Below are 21,423 nucleotides of genomic sequence, written 5' to 3' on the forward strand. Positions count from 1 at the left end.
TCTGCCGCGCACGCGTTTTTGAAGGAGCGCTGAGAGCGGAGAAGCACCCGACGTCATTCGCGTCTTTCCATTGTCCAATCGAATGAGGGGAGAGGCGGGCCTTACGTTGAGGTGAGGGAAGTTTACAGTTGCTTTGAAGAACCGGACACCACTCGCTCACTCTCTCCTGCGTGTTTGTGCACCTCTCACCCTCAAACAAGGTCAGAGCAAACGCCCTCTTTTTAAAGTTTCTGCTAATATGACAGTTAACAGCAAAAGAGCACTCACGCTTCAATATTTGATTGACCAGACAGCTGACTCGGTGCTTGCTTAGCAATATGAAAAGCCGTGTCGCACTGCTCTTTTTTTAAAAAAGGCAGTGAGTCGCGCCTAGCGTTTGCAAGCGTTTAAAGCGCTTTTGGTGTGACTGGCCCCTAAGACTTCCTTTCTTTCAAACTCAAACAAATAATGTTATATTAAAAGTCAGTTTTATATTAAAGTCAAGTCACGTATTTCGTTGCTAAAAAACAACGTTATTTTGTGTATTTGGTATAATACAATGTGTTCGCGTGGTTTATTGTTAAAAAACACATTATTTTCCACATACCGTACATTTTTGTAGCTCCAGAATACACGCTCTTCCTGAAACGCACAGATTTGAGAAGCTCTGTGTCCCTGATTGGCCAGCTTATCTGAACGTTGTGATTGGTTTGAATACCTCTGACGTCAGCCAGAAATGTGAAGCTTCTTACCATGTTTGAAAGATCTGAAGCAGGAGGAATTATGATAATATCAGTCTTGTCTACATCACTAATCCCAGGAAGTAAACTGTTGCCTATAATTCCAACCCTATATCACGGAATTTCGTGACTATTTCACGTATGGACCAACGTGAAAATGTCACGTTTTGCAGCGTTTGAACATGAGCAGGTCACGCTTTTCTGTTTGTGTCACTGTCAAGTATTGGTTACTAAACTTTTTTGTCCTATTTTCAAACCATTGTCGCTTCAGTTTAGGGTTAGATTTGGTGCTTGCGTTATATGTCACTTTAAGTATTTGTCACTTTAAGTATTGGTTAATAAAAAAAAAAGATACAAGACTTATTCTTTTATATTTTCGCCTGACGTTGAGGTTAGAGTTTGTTTAGGTAAGGATGTAATTTTATGTAAATCTAACCCTAAACCGAAGCGACGATGGTAAGAAATTAGGACAAAAAAGTTGAGTAACCGATACGTGACTCAAACGCGGCAAAACGTGACATTTTCACGTTGGTCCATACGTGAAATAGTCACGTAATTTCGTGATATTGGGTTGATAATTTGTGTGTTTGTTGAGGTCCAAGAAAATAGATCTATGTTGGAGACGATAACTGGAGTCATCATTTACTTTGGGGTATGTACCTTTTGCATATTGTTAACATGTACGTATACACACTTACACACCAAATGAAATTTTAAAGTGTGAATCAACCATAGGTGCTCTTTAAAAGTCAGTATATCTTTGTGCCCTGCTAAAAAAAACAATAAAAACTATCACAGAAAATGTAATGGTTTCCATTAAAACACCATTAGGAACCATTAGCTTTTACAATTTAAACCACTACAAAATTCCTTTTTGTAGGGTGTTTTGGGACATTTTCCAGTAGGATTTCATGCCCCCACCAATAGAACCCAACACATACCAGTGGAGACCCACAGAGACCATTACAGTTTCCATTACAACCAATAAAATCTCCATTAAAACCAATAGAATTTCTTTGATGGTTTCTATCGTTTTTTTAGCAGGGTGTATCTGTAGCAACACAAATTAAAATATAGTGGCTAACTAAGCTGGTTTCCATTAAATATTTGCATAAAAATGTAACAATGTTTTCGAAAGGACGCTAATTAATATTACAGCATGATGGCATTTCCATTAAACGTTATGCGACAAAAACATATTGCGCCATTACCATTTCAGTTTTGGAATATGTTCCTTTTTTAAATTGCCTGAAAACCACCTCACTTTCTTCCGATATACTGTATTTAAGGGGTTGTTTTGCGGAATAGACATGTGTCCTTTGGGCGCATGTAATTCACAATTTGCAATTTAAAAGGTAATGGAAACATCTTGACTTGCTCTTGTGTGCTCTTGTAAGGAACACACATATAACAACTTGTCACAAGACAAGATTGTTGCTATTTCAGAAGACATACAGTATTAAGAGATGCAAAACTCTTTATGTGCATTTTAATGAGCATTTTTTACTAGACACTCAATGGATTTGAACGATAAAGCGGTATTTCTGAATGACCCGAGGCCAGGATTAAGCGGATTTTAAAGGGCCCATGACACAAGACTTTTTTAAGATGTCAAATAAATCTTTGGTGTCCCCAGAGCACATATGTGAAGTTTTAGCTCAAAATACCATATAAATAATTTATTATAGCATGTTAAAATTACCACTTTGTAGGTGTGTGCAAAAATTTGCCGTTTTGGGTGTGTCCTTTAAAATGCAAATGAGCTGAGGAAATTCAAACACTGATCACAATGGTGGTTTGTTGCAATTAAAACTCAATTGTGCTTTTCTCTGCACTAAATGGCAGTGCTGTGATTGGATAGTGCAGATTAAAAGGTGGTATTATTATAATAAGAGCTCCTTATGACTAGAGCCCGACCGATATGCATTTTTTGGGGCCGATGCCGATACAGATATTAGAGAGTTAAAAAAGACCGATAACGATATATCGGCCGATATTCATTATGTGCATATTATAGTACAGTACACATATACTACAGTATATTATACTACTACAGTACTGTACATAGAATACACTATATACATTAACAGAATATACTATATATAAATACTTTTTGCAATGATCACTCTATGATCACACCACAAATGTGGTGATCAAACACTTAAAATGACGTGACAAAGACATGTAATATAGGCAGGTGTGTTTTACAAGTTAACAATAAACTTTATTATCCAAAATGATTCTGATATAAGTGCACAAAACAGTAAATTTGACTTATTATAAATAACTTTAAAACACAAACAAAACAAAATACATATAACTTAAACCATTGTCAGTTTTAACGAGAATAATGTTATATTGGGCTTATTTTAAAAAATGGAAACTTATAAAGTCATTGTTATATTGGGCTTAGCTTTAGAGTAAGTTATGGACTTCACAAATTAATTAAAAACTTACCGTTAAGACGACAACGCTTGAATTACTGACAACATACTGATGTAGGCTAATGTTTAATGTACTGCACAACTTTTTTATAACACGAACCCACAGTGTTCTGCCGGGACTTTAAACTTTTATAAAACTAAAGCGTCTGCTCTCCGCCTCTTTTATTTAAGAAAGGGTGTAAAGTTGCGCGAGCTTATTTAATCAATTGCTTTGAAATGAGCATGTAACAGCAAAAGCAGCTGTACTCCCACAGACTGCGCGTCAGTTTAAGCGCGTCCTTTCTCCGCCTCGCGTCATTTCTTCCGCTTGCGTTTGAAACAACTCGCAAGTGGACAAAAAAGACTGATTAAAACCACCAAATGTAAACAGGAATGTGTCTCTCTCGTCCGCTTATAATCCAATCGACCAAAGCGCGTCTTAATACCAGGTGTAAAATGTATTGAAGAAACCGTGTGACTGCCGCGCCCGCCACCTGAACTGAAAGACTGACTGACTGAAGTGAAGGGGGTGGGGGATTGGCTGATGTCACTACAGTGAGTGACCTGAGTCGCCATTAGCAACCAATAGGGCGCACTCTGCTGGACAAACAAGTACTTACATCTTTCAAAAGCATTTAATGTGTTCTGTAAGGAACGTTCATATCGGCTTCATATCTGCGGCTAATACGCCGATACAGATATATCTGCGACATGCTCATATCGGCCGATTAAATCTGCAAAACGATAAATCGGTCGGGCTCTACTTATGACATCATAAGGAGAGCCAAATTTCAACAACCTATTTTTTCATGTGCTTGTAGAGAATGGTTTACCAAAACTAAGTTACTGGGTTGATCTTTTTCACATTTTCTAGGTTGATAGAAGCACTGGGGACCCAATCATAGCACTTAAACTTGGAAAAAGTCCGATTTTCATGCCATGGCCCCTTTAAGCGAAAGTATTTGATAAACGTATAATACGTGCCGAGTGCATCCATTTATCTCATTTGACAGAGGTGGCGTTTGGAGGCTTTTGCATCAGAGCTCCTCATATTTTAACCTACAGTATATTTACTAAGTTATTAACATAATACCCTTTTAAATATAAAATCATTTGTTTGTGTTTAGCTGAAGACGGATATGTATACATCTGGGATGGTCTGGGATGTAACATGCAAACAGAGCATAGATCTTTGCTCAATAATATTTCACAATGTGCATTTTAACGAGTAAAAGCTCCTAAACCATTATTCAAAAAAAGTTAGGCAAAAAAGCGTCTATTTGCAAAAATGAGAGCAATTGGGAGTAACTATACATGTTTCAAGTAGGATATTGAGTTGCTTCTTTTTCATATACAGTACAATAGCTATTTTTATTTGTATATCATTTGTATGCATAACTCAAAGATTACTGCCATTAAATCTGTAATTTTTGCCCTAACATTAGACACATTTACAAGGATTTACCTCTAATAAAAGGACATTTGCTGATCCTGGTCAAATAGTAGAGGTATTTGGTTCTGCAATATACACTAGTAACCAGCAGAGGACAGAGTGGTTAAAAATATGAAACATACTGGCGTTTTAGATGAAACTCTGTTTCAATTAAGGATTTATAAGCTGACGATGCAGACTTTACTAACCATTAGGCTTTACTTACTGTACTATCTGCTTAGTACCATGTACTGTTGTATACCTTGGCAGCAATACAATATTCATGCAAATAACAATCCTAATGGTGTTACAACCCTATCTTGGATTAACCCTTTCTTTTTACAAAACTACAAAAAACACTTTAAGACGAAAACAGTAAACAACATGAATCACCAAACACACTGCCAATGGATTCAGCTATAAGAAGGTTTAAAGAGGATTAAAAAGACAAAAAAATACCAAAAGAACAAGAGAAACAGTATTCATCCTTTACGCAGGTTTTTCAGCACACAGGAAGTCTAAAGTAGCTTTCCCTTTAATCATAGACAGAGATCTTTGTTCTGATCCAATGAAGTGTGGGGAGAGAGAAAGAGAAAATGGGAAAGCACACCAAACAGACAGCTTATCTACTCCATACAGTTTTGCTTGCTTTCATGAAAATTAAGGATGAAAGCAACTTCAGACTAAAATGTAAACAATTATGTACATTTGTTCAAGAATACAGGAATTTAAATGTCATGAATTCTAAGAATTCTAATGTCATGTATTAAAAGTATAAAGTATAAATGAATAGCCAAAGCTAAATATTATGAGATTATTATTGGTTAATCACAACATTCATACCCATATTTTTGTTTACTTTGTTAAAAAAGATTTGCTTTGGTATTTTATCTTTCCCAGAGGGGAGTATAGCCCTAACCTCTCTAAAATATCAGCGGTTCACAGTCTGGGTTTTTGAAATGTCACCCTGTCAGATGCACATCATGCGAAATGACCTCACTCTTTATCATGGTCAAAGGATTTCACCTGTGTGTGTGCATGTGCATATCTGTGTATATGTTAGTGTCACGGCTGTGATTTGATTTGTCTGTTGCTCTTTTCTTATCCTCTTTACATTTTATTATTCTTTTGTTTCTCCCATGTCACTGGACATTGTAAAGGCCTTATATGGTGCTATTTTGTAACCTCACTTGATACTTTTAGCAAAACCAATATCTAATAAGCCTTGGTGTTAACAGTGAAGGTTACAGGTTTTAATTTCTAGTTGCATTTTAATTTCTCTCTCAATTAAAGAGGTTTACACATATCAGTAGTCATATCAGTAGCCTAACAAATAAAAAAATATATTAAGGTCATGTTAAAGTCCCATGACAAGCTGAATACGTTATTTATCTTGGTAGCCCCCAAATTATCACGCACTTTCACACACAGAATACATTTAGTATGGCTGACTGCCAGTATTTGCAGTGAGAACTGAAAAACTTGCATGATTATGCATTCTTGTTGCTAGGGCTGTATGGGCAATAATTCAATATCAGTATATTTAACTTTTTTTCAATAACATAATATGGTTTCTAAACACATTTCCGATTTTTCAATATATATTACAACATCTCGTGGGCCGCATGGCCGTTCACATGTCACTTCTAAAACGCATGTTAAGTGCAAGTCAAGGTGCTTCCAAAGCGCGCTCCCATGGCGTCTTTCATAGCTAAACGACTATGACATCGAAGGCATCACAGACTTTTCAAATTATTTTGTTTAGAAGTTTGAAGGTACAGACATTTGTTGTGGGCATGGGCGTCAGAACCATTTTATGTGGGTGGGACAAGACCCAATTTTTAAGACCAACGATATTGGACCCACTTACTTTTTCCTCTAATTTATTGCATATGTCTGTTCACTTGTCAGAGCTCCATAATTCAAATCCTTTCCACTAGAGGAATGCCTTGATAAATTAAACTCCGTTCCGTGTTTTAGCTGCAGCCTTGACTTTCACACTGCTGCTTTCTCAAATCCATTCCACTTGGCTGTTTTAGAGTCCATATAAATGTAACTACGATTCTTCTTTTTATTACTTTCACCTGCTGCATGACCACAAAACAACACAGTAAACAAAGCTTTTAGGCTATAAAAGCAATTGTTTAATTAAAAGTCACCAGGATACAAGAAAACTCCAGTAAATGTTTTGGACCCACCCCCATGGTTGTGGGCATTCTTTGTAGTTTATCCCAAAGCAAGTAATCAAACCAATCAGGCATAAAGAGGTCTGTATACGCTCCCATGAATTGATGTTTAAATGATTGTTATAAATATTGTCAAGAAAAGGAAAGAATTTCTCCAAAAAAAAATAAATCCAAAGATTTATAGACTAGAATTTGCAAAATGTCTATAGCATACATGAACGCATGTTGTTTATTGTGAAGAAACATTCAAGCACCTTTATTTTTTAGAGTAATAAATTCTACAGTTGTTTTGAACACTCAGGCGATAGAGTAATGTGTTTTTGTTGGTATTGTAAACTGTTATATGTTTATGTCAGCAAGGGTGCTTTTACATCAAGGCTGATCTATGTGGGAAAAGATCTTGCTGTGCTTAGGTCTGTACTTGGCAAGCAAACACACAATATGTTCATGCGATTTTAGGCCCACTCGATCTTTGCTATCCTAAGGTGTGTGCGTGTGAGAGGATCAGTGGTGTGGCATTACAGGCTTTTCCGTTAGCACATATTTCGTTCTCAGGTACACAGGCACGCAGTTGTGCAAACAACACAAATATTCCAACAAATAACGGAATCATAGCGGAATTCAGCCGCTGTTGGTCACTGGGAAAAATACTATTGGATTACTACATGGATTACGGACGAAGCAATGGGGAAATCGTCATGCATGTATCCTGCTGATGGACATCAAGGACTTTAATAATGCTTTTACCTTTATAAAGTGGATCTTTATCTTTTTTTTACATTTTTCCTGCAATCCTTGCAGTCATTGCTGAGGTAGAGAGTTACCATGATCTGTTTAAAGCACCAGAACACCAGTAGGTAAGGTTTATGGTTAATGCAAATACAGGTACACATTCTATTTGAATGCAAATTATTGATCGATTACATTTTAAATCATGATTAATCTAATACTTTTCTCTAGTTACACATTAATAATTTAGCGTATTTAGTTTCAAGAAAACTAAACAGATCTAGGCGTAAATGTTTGTTCGACAATTTGCATGGATAACACTTATACCCAAAATTTCTGCCTCCAAGCTCTTTACCTGTCTCAACCATTTTGCGATATTGCGTTTTTACAACAGCAGTTGACCGTTTACCCATTTTTGGTTATCCGCGAGTGATGCGCGGCCAAGATTGGTTTATGGTTTAAAGTCTGCACTAATAGTTAGAGTTTGGTGATAAACAGAAATGCTGCACTTTTAAAGATCACATGTGTTTTTAATGCATTGTTATTTTGAGTGCTACTCAGAAAAGTTGGAAAATGTGATTATGGCTTCTAACTGTTTTCTGTATCGCTTCAGTGGGTGTGTGCTTGTGTGTTTTTGTAACGTTTGTGTGTGTGATTACTGCATCTGTAATTTGAACTCTTACGTTGACAACGAAGTGCTCAACCGCACATTTCATTTGGTGCCATAATACCCACAAGCCTCGAGACAAAAGAGTTTAGGTTACACACACATAAAAGCTTGTAGACACACACACAATTAGCTGAAACAAACACTGCATGCATGTCCTGCTTGAATTATTTTGTATAATTATTTTTTTTAATTGTTTATTTCCATTTAAAGACCAGACTGACGCCAGGTTTTGAATTCATATGGGCTGTTTTACCTGAAATGCTTTATGGGTTCAGATGACATCATTCCATTACTCTTTGTGATGTCATCAGGGATGGACTAGATATATGCTGCTCGTATCGCTATTGTGTTTGAATTTATGCATGCATGAATCTGTGGTTTGTCAATGACGCAATGATCTGCCCATAAAGAGGTAGAGCAAGAAACAGTAGGAAATTCAATTTTTGCCCATTCTTATCCCAGGATTCTCATATTCCTTAATATACTCAGGAGTCTCGTAATCTCTCTTTCTCTCTCAGGCAAACTCTCTAGCACTTAAAGAGTTATAGGTCTGCAGGTGCAGGACCATAATGAGCAGAGCAGCCATGTAGATGTGCCTGAGTGTGTGACATCATCAGGGAGCCTCAGTCAAGAGAGAAAGATTAAATGAGAAGAATAGATTATTGTCTAAAAAATGACCTCATCAAGCCCCCCACTCCTGTGCTAGAAAGAAAGATTATGGGTAGACATGGGGCGGTGGATAGAAGAGTGAAGGTTGTGAGATCATAAGGGCAAAAACATTGTCTAGAAAGACACACAAACACACACACACACACACACACACACACACACGTGTCGTGATGTTTGTCACTATAGTCGTTGCTTTCAATCTATATGTGTGCAGTGTCCTTGAAACAAACATGCACACATGCTGTACACATCAACGCATACTGTATGTGCTTTACTCTATGCAATACAACCCAATGGAAAATATGCCGCCATTCTGTGATTTGCATGGACTAACCTCATAACGTAAGGTGTTTGCATACAGAGCTATTAAAACTTTGCGATGACGAATCAGCTGTAAGTCACAGTCACCAGTTGTGACTTTATTAAAAGGCATGCAAGCTTGATTCTTTCTATTGTAAGTAAGCTTTGTAATGAGAAGCTGTCTCAACAGCATGGTGATGTTGGGTAGAGTTACACGACGCTTCATAGGCAGCTGTGTAAATGCCTGAAAATGTATGTTGACAGCAGAACTAACAGACATGGGAGGAAATTTGGCTAATTGAAAAATGGAGTGCTGCATTGGGTCCACAAAGGCAAATTAAAGGAATATTCCACTGAAGTGTGTATGAAAAAGAGCAGGAACAAGTTATACGCTTTGAATTTTTTATTATATTATTTCTATCCTAAAACTGTCTGACCTGCTGCTTTTTACTCAGATACATAGCCTACACAAACACACACACACAAAGAGAGAGAGAGAGAGAGAGAGAGAGAATGTCAATGAGGCAATGCGGTTAACAAGCCTATACTGTCACGAGCAGCGCGCGCGGCCGTGAGGGGACTCCGAGTCCGCAAGAATCTGCTTCTCAAATGTTGAGTTCTGCTCGAGGTGTGTCCATAAGAAACTCGCCACCGCGTCCATCAGGTGTATTGAGGCTGCATTGACTGATACCCAGAAACCAATGAAGCGAAACAGCAACATGCACACATATAGAGACGATGGTGGTTATTAATCCTCCCTGTGAAAGACAAGAATAGGAAAGCGGAGAACTGCGGGACTGAATCGTATAACATCGCGTGAGGTCATGAGCTGTGCAGAGTCTGCCACCAACAAACTGTTGACTTTCAACCAACGGTAAATCCTCATACAATACTTGGATAAATACATGAAATTGCAGTGCAGGTAGTTAGTGTTTATGTATATTATGCATGCCTAAAACATTTAGATCAGGTGCTGAAATGTGAGATGTAACAGTCATTGCAGCAATTTAATAACGGGTCGCATCACATCCCTTTCAAATGTGCAACAAGCTGCATCCTCCCAAGAGATCAATAGTCACAGGTTAGGTCAATAGATCGCTTGTACTGACAATTAAGGCATTTATTGGTCCAGAAATGTTTTTATTTACATGTTTCTTACGTGTTATTGTCTCGTTTAAAAGCTTCAGAGTATGTGATGCTGCCTGTATTCATATTTGTACTGACGTTTTGTTGCACGCATTTGCAGCTCGAGTATGTAGATAAAATTCATCATGTTTGCTATAGTTTGTTTGTATTATGTTTTATCATGCTGAGACACAAGATGTTGTTGACTTTTGTACTATACAATAGTCTGCGGAACAAACGGAAAATCGGTAAATTATTCATGCAGCTCTAGGTTCACCGTAGACTGGACACACACGACTACACTTAGCGTAAATATAGATTAAAATAACAAAGAAAGTTAAATGACCTACATATTGAGTCGGCGTTGATTGTCAGTTTATGATGTAACGATGTTATGTCATGTTAAAGAAATCTGACAGTGAAGCAGACGCATAGCAGGTGCTTTTCTTATTTACACTGCAGCGGATCTGAGGGGACGCACTGTGTCGCTTTGCGTTTATTTACACCCCACGATAATGAATGAGACCACACAATGGCACATCAACCTGTTGATGCGGTACAACTAATGCAAGAAAATCGCATAGGCATTCATGTTGTTTCATTTTCACTTCTGCAGTGTGCAGTTTTTATTTTAATGATTACCAAAACAACATTTATGCACTAGCATTTAAAAGTTTAGGGCCATCTAAATGTTTATCTTTCATCTGAAGGGGTATGCCTAAATATTTGAAAATAATTGGACAACGTATTTATACAATTATTTTTAAATGTTTTAAAATGCATGACTTTGACTGTATAATGAAGAAAAAGCAGCCAAAGACCAGCATTCCTTACAAATTCTTGACAAAGGGAGGTATCCTTAAAGATCCCTTACAAAAATTAACCATGGTTTTATTGTAGTAAAAGTGTAGTAACCATGGTTTTTTGGTCAATTGATTACTTTGAGCAAAACCATGGTTTTACTACACCAACCATGGTTTAACTATGGTTTTTGAAAACCATGGTTGTCAAAACCATGGTTATTTTGTGGTAACCATGGTTTTACTTCAGTAACCATGTTTTTTTGGTCTTAACTGTAGTAAAACCATGGTTAATTTTCGTAAGGGATGCTTAAATATAACAGTTTTATTTAGTTGGAATTTTCTTTAGTTACAACACAATTCCCATAGTTATATTTATTTCTATAATTTCGAGTTAACTTATAATTTACAATATGTAATAACATTAATAAAGTGAAAGTATGCCTTAAAGACACCTACTGAATTATGTGCACTGTCCTTTAAAAGTACCAGAAAGTCTTTGGTGATCTGCAAACATTTATTTATCTGTAATTCAGTCTAGTCCCTGCAAGTGTACAATCTGCAGTTTAAATCCTTGTAAATGTTAAAAAAGGTATTTCTTAGTCCTTTATTCCCTCTCTCACTTTCTCATACCATATTCTTATGTGTTATCACTGATACCATCTGTTAATACTCTTTTTCGCACTTATTCTCAGAGGAAAATTCTGGATCTCTTGCTTGATACACTTAATGTTGGATTAATCGTCTAAATACGTATGAATAATGCTATTGGTTTTTTTTAATACAGCACTGTTGTGACATAATGGAAAAAGTTGGAGCTCCAAAGAATATTTTGCTCTTTAATAATTGCAGTGTCAGATTTTTGGCGAACTTTAGTTTAGTAGTTTTTGCTTGTGTCTAGGCAAGTGATCCAACCCAGTATCAGGAAATTACGTACCTATAGTCACGTAATTTTGTGAGTCTTTTCTGTGACACTGACAAGTTTTGGTTACTCAACTGTTTTGCCCTTATTGTATATATGCGGTACTGTAACTGCCCCATTACAGTACCATAACTGTACATGTTTTTTATAGTATGATGCCTTTACAGCAGTTCCATTTGACTGTATAATACCCTTACTGTAACCTAGTTTTTAAAAAATTGAAGGGGAATCGAACCCAGGTCGCCCGTGTTGTACATCCATAAAACTACCACAGTGCCAAAGAGGTCAAGCATTTATCCATAATCCCTTTCTTGTTTCTATCTACAATTATCAATAAATTATTTACACTGCTGAAAAACAATTCACATTTTTAAATTTGCTTCACTGCTAAAAGCATAACAAATAAAATGTATTTCATTTCATAGATATATTTTATTTTTCCATTTTATATGCTTTTATAACACTGTTTTATTCAACTAAAGTAGCACTACTGCTGTTGTTTTACAGCAGTCTACTGCAAATTCAAAACACACAGTAAATCACTGTAAATTAAATGTTAATACCCATAATGCAATGAATATTACAGTAATGAACTGGAAAAGAAAATGATGGTATTTTACTGGCCATTTTGTGGTAAGTAACTGTAGAAATTACAGTTAAGTCTAACAGTGTATTTTCATACCATTGTTGTCACGACACAGAAGGGTTGTAAGGACAGGACGCAAACGCAAGGTTCAAAATAAATAACATTTAATAATAAAAACACGAGGGCAGACATGGTGAAGGCAGGAACACGGGAACATTAACACAGGAACAGACAGGGTATCAATGACAATGATCCAGCAGTGAGCAAACAGAAGACAGAGGTATATATACACAGACTAAATGACAAACAGGTGTGATGAGGCAGGTAATTAATCAATGAATGTCCAGGTGATAACAATCGGAACAGAGACAAGACATGACACGGATTAACCGTGACATTACCCTCCCCTCTACGAGTGGCTACCAGACACTCACATAAAACACAACAAAAACAAAGTCTGGTAGCGAGAGTCCAAGGGAGGGATGGAGGGCTTGGGGACCCTGGCGAAGCCGGCAGCCGCCGGGAAGAGACCAACAGGACGGTTGGCCGGACTGCGCCAGGAGAACTGGAGCGATCGCTCCGAGAACCGAGGCAGACGAATTACCCCCCTCCTGGGAATCGTCGACGATCAGATGCCCCCGGAAATCATCTCCCATCCCCTCGCGGAAACGGAGACCCTCGGTAGCCACCCCGGGGAAATGATCGGGCGTGGTCCGGATCTCCCTGCGAGCAGGATGGTGGTCCTCCGAGGGACCGTCGACGACGACTCAACCGTTGGGGGACCGCCTGGGCCGATCCTCCTCCCGCAGGAGCGAGCGATCGCTCACGGTGGTCCCCAAGAGACATCGGGGCTGATGGGGAATGAACCCCGATGTCACTACTCCCCCTCGACGAAACTCCTGGGGGAGCTAGCCGCCCTCCGTGAACCTGCTGCGTCCAGTTTGGCTGGATCATTCTGTCACGATCATTCTGTTCAATGCCACATAGAAGGGTTGTAAGGACAGGACGCAAACGCAAGGTTCAAAATAAATAACATTTAATAATAAAAACACGAGGGCAGACATGGTGAAGGCAGGAACACAGGAACATTAACACAGGAACAGACAGGGTATCAATGACAATGATCCAGCAGTGAGCAAACAGAAGACAGAGGTATATATACACAGACTAAATGACAAACAGGTGTGATGAGGCAGGTAATTAATCAATAAATGTCCAGGTGATAACAATCGGAACAGAGACAAGAAATGACACGGATTAACCGTGACAATTGTCCCTTCGGTTTAGGGATAGAGTTACATAAAATGACATCCTTACCCAAACCCAACTCTAACCCTAGTGCCAGGCGACAATTGTTTAAAAATCATAAAATATAAAAAATAAATTATGAAAAAAGTATAAACCAATCCTTAAAGCAACACTATGTAGTTTCCATGTAAAAATGACTTACAGCTCCCCCATGTGGTTGAAAAGCGCAACAGTGCCTGGTATCAGACACTCTTCTGCAGTCAGGGGGAGGGGCGGGGCTATGTTTCCTATCCTCCACCGCCACTTTCAGAGTGTGCTTGTAGCAGCTAGGAGGCTGCTCAGGTTGCAGCAACAGTACAATTTGTCCAGTTAAAAGTTGTTCTATCACTGAAATAATTTTAGAGACATTATTTAAAGGTAAAAAAACTACATAGTGTTGCTTTAATGTGATCCTAACGTAAACACCAAATCTAACCCTAAAACGAAGCGTCAATGGTTTGAAAATAGGACAAAACAGTTGAGTAACAAATACGTGGCAGTGACACGTAAACAGATACGTGACACGCAAAAAGGCAAAAAAACATGTCAGTGTCACGAAAAACACTCACAAAATTACGTGACTATAGGGATGTGTAGTGTAAAAATGTCAAAAGAATCTAGCATTGCTTATTTGTAAACCTGAAATCTTTGGAAGATCATTAGCAGTAAATTTTTATAACAAATTCATAACCGAAGTGATTACTGTGAACAAATTGATCATATTTGGTTTTGCAGTGCCATTAGTGAATAATGCCCACATAATGAAGCCATGCTGCTGCAGTCATCATTATCATAATCACAAACACAGCCGTCTGCGGGTGCACCACCACTATTGTCAAAACAGTATGTCTTGATAATATTTGCCAATATTTGTAATGTGTTTGTGTCATACAAAATTTGCTGCAAACATCCTATGATGTTTACCAACATAACTGAATGGCATCTTTTAAATGATCTATTCAACATTACAACGTTTTATTGTTGACATAAGGCTGTTATGTTCTCAGCTAAATGTTTCTGAATTAAGCAGAGCAGCTTTCCTCCAGTCCATGTTTCAGTAAATCATTAGGCCACTCCTCTAATTCATTTTCCCATATTTGTCCAGATTTGACCCAACTATCGCTTGAAAGAAACCAGCATTTTATAGAATGCATGTTAAATACATTCTCCTGAATTTTCTTTTTGAAAACATTCATTGTGTTTGCAAGTTTATTTGATTATGAAATGAAACACTTTTTGCCTTTATGGTCTTCTTGTACGTCGTTTTTTTAATAGTCATGCTGGATTACAGCTGCAATTAAGATGTCACAAGCTTCACATCCCAACAATAACACCCAGACAGTTTATGTGCAACATCTGTGGCCAACCCTGTGCCTCAAGAATTGGGCCTTGTTCACATAGCAGGACACACCATGCAACAACATTGAAAATGACATCTGTGACAAGATCTGTCGTGTTGACAGCTTGGACAAATATAGATTGTAAACTCTCAATGTCAGTGGTGTGTGGAGCTTCTAGTTTTAGAAACACTGGTTTCTGGTATTTTTGTTCATGTTTACATATTTCCGTTTTTAAACAGGATGTTTCAGCAGAACATCTTTTCATTTATTTCAAATAACCAGTGATCCTGAGTTTACATTACAGCCATTAATATGATTTGCTATTTGCTATATTAGTTGTCAGAAGTAGGTTGTAAAAGAGGGAGAGACATTCTCAAAGTTGTCACTGCGATGGTACCAAGGTCATAATATATGTGGATTTTGGTACAGATAAGTAAATTTAAAGTACCAGTATGTACTTCAAATTTACCAATATGTATGGGTACAAAAGTGTACTTTTTGAACAGGTACAGTCAGTGGCCATGGGTGGGACTTTATCAGTGTGATGTCACTTTAACAAGAGAATAAGAACTAACGAGTCTAATGAGACTGCTTTGGTTCAATGGGAACTAAAAAGAAGGAGTGGGTGGATTTATTTCATTGTAGAGTGGTTGTGTTTACACACTGCCAAAACACATTCATGTCCAAACATCTTGTAAAATTGGCGTTTGCATAATAGGTGCCCTTTAACAGTTTCTAAATGTTTAGCATTTATGTGCATGCTCTGTTAGTTTCCACATCATCCACATCACATGTAAACCACATTTATCATGTCTTTGAGCTGTGAGAAGCTCTGAGCAAATTCTTTTCTGCAGAGTTCAAAGTTTCCATCACATGAATTATTATGGGAAGGTAACCTTTAGGAAATCAATATAAATGGTTATATGCTCTTTGTTTCAGCTCAGCTTCAGAGGATCTTGGATGCAGAAGAGGAGAGTTTAGCAGAAAACACTATGGATCAGTTGAACTGGTGAGGACATTGTTTTCTTTTTATCCATTGATATAAACGGGTTAGATCCAGTCCTTGATTCTGGTCAGTAGCTGTGTTTTATTTACAGTTATGACCACGGAAGTGTAAAAAGGGTCCATTATGTAGCTGTGTCCCTGTCCCAATTCAAGGGCTGCAACCTTCTAAGGACGCGACCTCAAAAGGCAAGCACTGAGTCTTTGAAGGTGGCAGCCTCAGAAGTCTGTGAAGAGAACTGAAATGAGACAGTCTAGCCTTTGGAGGACCCATAATTTGTGTCACCTGCTGCAAGCACCCACCGCGCCTGTCAGCGGGACACAGACTGACTTATTAAAATAAATATGGAACCCGGAAAATATTAATTTATTTAAGAAAATTTGACACATTGATGTAGATTGAACTATTCAATGGTATATCAAATTAATTAACCTTAAGGCTGGTTCAGACGGGACGAATTTAAAATCGTCTGCCGATTTTCCAAACCTGAGAGACCCCACACACGGCGATAAAACATCATGGGTCTAACAGTTTTCGTCGTACAGTGAGTGGTGCACAGCCACGTGGCAAAATCAACAAATCTCACACGAACCGATTTGACTTTCGAGCATTCCCAGGTCAGACAGGAAATCTCGCAAAATCTCTCGAGATCAAACGTGATTTCAGAGTAAACAATCGTTTACGTTATCGTCATGCTAGCGATGGGTAGTGTAGATAAACATTACCTCGTATCTCAAGTGCAGCAGCAATTTTTGCCCAATTCTTCTCCTTGTCATTTCGGTTATGATATTCTTTACACGAAACGTTGTACAAACATTCACAGTGTTGCCACAGGTCGACGAGTTGGTCCTCCATCTCCGACATCCACCGTACTTTCTGCTGCGCCATGCCGCCGTATGTTTTGATTTCGTTTCCCGGTACTTCCTCGCTGCCGCGTCACCTTGCTTTCTGATTGGCTACACGTCACAGTCCACAGGCTGCGTGTTCGTTTGTTCCGGGGAGACACCACACACAAGAAGAAATTTCTTACCATTGTCGCTTCGGTTTAGGGTTAGATTTGGTGCTTGTGTTATATGTCACTTTAAGTATTTGTCACTTTAAGTATTGGTTTATAAAAAAAAAGATACAAGACTTATTCTTTTATATTTTCTAAACTTTAACCAATTGTCGCCTGACGTTGGGGTTAGAGTTTGTTTAGGTAAGGATTAGAGCCCGACCGATATGCATTTTTTGGGGCCGATGCCGATACAGATATTAGAGAGTTAAAAAAGACCGATAACGATATATCGGCCGATATTCATTATGTGCATATTATAGTACAGTATATTATACTACTACAGTACTGTACATAGAATACACTATATACATTAACAAAATATACTATATATAAATACTTTTTGCAATGATCACTCTATGATCACACCACAAATGTGGTGATCAAACACTTAAAATGACGTGACAAAGACATGTAATATAGGCAGGTGTGTTTTACAAGTTAACAATAAACTTTATTATCCAAAATGAGTCAGATATAAGTGCACAAAACACTAAATTTGACTTAATATAAATAACATTAAAACACAAACAAAACAAAATACATATAACTTAAACCATTGTCAGTTTTAACGAGAATAATGTTATATTGGGCTTATTTTAAAAAATGGAAACTTATAAAGTCATTGTTATATTGGGCTTAGCTTTAGAGTAAGTTATGGACTTCACAAATTAATTAAAAACTTACCGTTAAGACGACAACGCTTGAATTACTGACAACATACTGATGTAGGCTAATGTTTAATGTACTGCACAACTTTTTTATAACACGAACCCACAGTGTTCTGCCGGGACTTTAAACTTTTATAAAACTAAAGCGTCTGCTCTCCGCCTCTTTTATTTAAGAAAGGGTGTAAAGTTGCGCGAGCTTATTTAATCAATTGCTTTGAAATGAGCATGTAACAGCAAAAGCAGCTGTACTCCCACAGACTGCGCGTCAGTTTAAGCGCGTCCTTTCTCCGCCTCGCGTCATTTCTTCCGCTTGCGTTTGAAACAACTCGCAAGTGGACAAAAAAGACTGATTAAAACCACCAAATGTAAACAGGAATGTGTCTCTCTCGTCCGCTTATAATCCAATCGACCAAAGCGCATCTTAATACCAGGTGTAAAATGTATTGAAGAAACCGTGTGACTGCCGCGCCCGCCACCTGAACTGAAAGACTGACTGACTGAAGTGAAGGGGGTGGGGGATTGGCTGATGTCACTACAGTGAGTGACCTGAGTCGCCATTAGCAACCAATAGGGCGCACTCTGCTGGACAAACAAGTACGTACATCTTTCAAAAGCATTAATTGTGTTCTGTAAGGAACGTTCATATCGGCTTCATATCTGCGGCTTATACGCCGATACAGATATATCTGCGACATGCTCATATCGGCCGATTAAATCTGCAAAACGATAAATCGGTCGGGCTCTAGTAAGGATGTCATTTTATGTAAATCTAACCCTAAACCGAAGCGACAATGGTAAGAAATTAGGACAAAAAAGTTGAGTAACCAAAACGTGAAAGTGACACAAACAGAAAACGTGACATGCTCACGTTCAAAACCGGCAAAACGTGACATTTTCACGTTGGTCCATACTTGAAATAGTCACGTATTTGCGTGATATTGGGTTGAAAGTTAAATTAATACACTTTTTTGAATTTTATATTTGTAATGTGTGGTAACCATTTTATAAAAGCCAATAAGATTTTAATGGTTAGTACTGTATTATGAATAGGTCATGGGTGAAGGGCATTGTTAGGCATGACACAAAGCGCAGTGCTTGCAACCCTAGCCATGACTTATTTACGATACAGCTTTAGTCTCGAGTACCTTATTGCTTTTTTTAGAAAAAAAAAACACAATACAGCACAGCCTCTCATATGGTACCTTACTGCTTATATACTTCTTATTTTGCTATCGTACTCCCACAGTTTATATTGCTTTTCCTTTCTTAAACAACAATATCTACCTGCAAAGCTCCAATAGAAATACATCACAGCAGTTTCAGACCAACAACAGTAGCTTTGGGATAGAAGTAGGCACAGAGCTGTTGTTACTGTGGGTACTTGAAAGGCCCCCCTCACTTTATTCTGAAACTGCTGGGTTGTCCGAATCTCTTGTCAGATAACTTGTGGTCCGTCTTTGTGTTGTGACATTCTTAATGATATAGGAAGTCCCACTTCATCATTGCAGGAAGTCCTTTCATGATTCTGAAGGGTGGTCATGAGTCCCCTTTGTGGCCACTGTGCACCCTCAATGCTCTTTTGCCACTCTTTTGCCCACGCTAATGCAGGATCCACAGCATAGTGCTACCGACAGGTTATGCAACATTATGTTACTAAGGGCTTAGGGTGGCATCTGGAACAGGGCTTATTGTGCATTGCTGTGAAGGCCGCCACTGAGTGTTGCTGTTGATTACTAATGAAATATGTTTGTGGTCCGGTTTGTTGTTATAAATGAGACATCATTTTCCTTTCATGTGGTGCATTTAAGATGCAGCTGAATGCTTCTCTTTTAATGTAGAGCTTAATTTCTCACTTCATCGTGAACTTTGCAATTGGTTCATTAGGTTACTGCATTATTTTTATTACTGGTGGTCAAACACATGTGGATTAATGTGTTTTTGTGTGTTTCTTTAAGTGGCGTCTGTGTCTCCCAGATAGTTCGAACATAAAGGAAGTGGCACAAACCCACACTAGATGCTACTTCCTGTGTGAAACGCGCAGGAGGTTTGTGGATTGACCCATTGTCAGATAGGACCCTGTCACAAAACCACATACATTGTCATGCTCAGAAGATGAAAATATTTGTGTAAAAATGCATGAGTTTGTGTTCTTCATGCCTGAGAGAGAGACATTTGCTTTTGTCTTAATTAAATCAAAAGCTGTGTGGTTAGTCACTATAATAATGATGTTATGATTAGGGCCGGGACTCGATTAAAAAAATTAATCGAATTAATTAGAGGCTTTGTAATTAATTAATCGAAATTAATCACATTTTAATCACATATAAATATTTGACCTGAGAACATTGAGAAGTTATTTTTTCACGTGGATTTTTAGTATACCATGAATAATGACTGAATACATAAGCTTAAGCAACAAACTATTGTTTATTTTTGTTCAACCAAGTCGTTGTACTTGGAGTCGGGCTAATGTCCACGCTAGCTGCTATATGTTTTGCATTGAGATGATACTTGAGGCTCGATGTGCTGCGGTGATATGTGAATTCCTTTTTGCATAGCTTACACACAAAAATGCTCTTATCGACGCTTCCATCCGTTCGTTTTTTATTTTAAAAAATTCCCATCCACGGGACCAACCAAAGCGATCTCATCAGCTTCTCCGTTCATGTTCACTGTGGTTTGTTGTTGTCTGAAGTCATGAATGCTAGTTGGTGCTCTAGTATAATCGGTCAGCCGAAACTCATCCAATGAGAAATGTTCCGTGGTGCAAAAATAAGTGCGATTAAAATGCGTTAAAAATGTTTAACGCGTTATTTTTTGTGTAATTAATTAATCTTAATTAACGCGTTAAAGTCCCGGCCCTAGTTATGATATGTATTTTGCTAGGAACTTCTTGTATCGATAATGATTTTATGATTATTAATGTGATTGGAGGTGCATTGATCAACTAGCCAGCAGCCATATCACCCTGTAGCCCAAGACTGGTTGCCCTTTGAAGCTAAGTGGGTTTGAGCCTGTTCAGTACTTGGATGGGAGACTTCCTAGGACATGGGGTGGGCATTCCTGGTCCTGGAGGGCCATTGTCCTGCAAAGTTTAGCTCCAACCCTAGGGCTGCACGATTTGGGTAATTTTTCCCATTGCGGTTATTGATGCTAATATTCCGATGTGCAATTGCGATTATACTAAATGGTATCATGAGTCAACTTGATGGGTTTTAAGGAAAATCCACACACAATTTAGCTAAAATGTGTATTTGTAAAACTAGAAATTTTTCGTATTGCCACGTGATGTAGCAACTGCTCAGTGTCAGTAATCCTAAATCCAAAATTCCGCCATACAACAGACATAGAGGTTTTTTTTAGTTACCAGATCACTGTCAACCTCCTCTGCATCCATCTTCGCTCTGGTATAAGTGATGACACACACCACACACGTGCATGCCACACGTGCACTGCCTTTTTTGTTCGTTTTTCTTTCTTTTTTTTAAACGGCAAGGAAAATCATCA

At 38.1% G+C, this 21,423-nt stretch overlaps 1 protein-coding gene across 5 annotated transcripts in view; it reads left to right on the plus strand.

The window, feature by feature from the left end:
• Positions 1 to 21,423, plus strand: part of garnl3 (GTPase activating Rap/RanGAP domain like 3) — an 83,998-nt gene that overhangs the window by 6,173 nt on the left and 56,402 nt on the right. For 2 of the 5 annotated variants that reach the window (XM_055199584.2, XM_055199582.2), the window contains exon 2: positions 16,128 to 16,197. In XM_055199584.2, coding sequence (XP_055055559.2) covers positions 16,128 to 16,197 — 70 coding nt within the window. The other 3 variants (XM_055199586.2, XM_055199583.2, XM_055199587.2) reach the window with 3 other exon arrangements.

The sequence above is a fragment of the Misgurnus anguillicaudatus genome, chromosome 22, assembly GCF_027580225.2.
Source record: "Misgurnus anguillicaudatus chromosome 22, ASM2758022v2, whole genome shotgun sequence".
Lineage (NCBI taxonomy): Eukaryota > Metazoa > Chordata > Actinopteri > Cypriniformes > Cobitidae > Misgurnus > Misgurnus anguillicaudatus.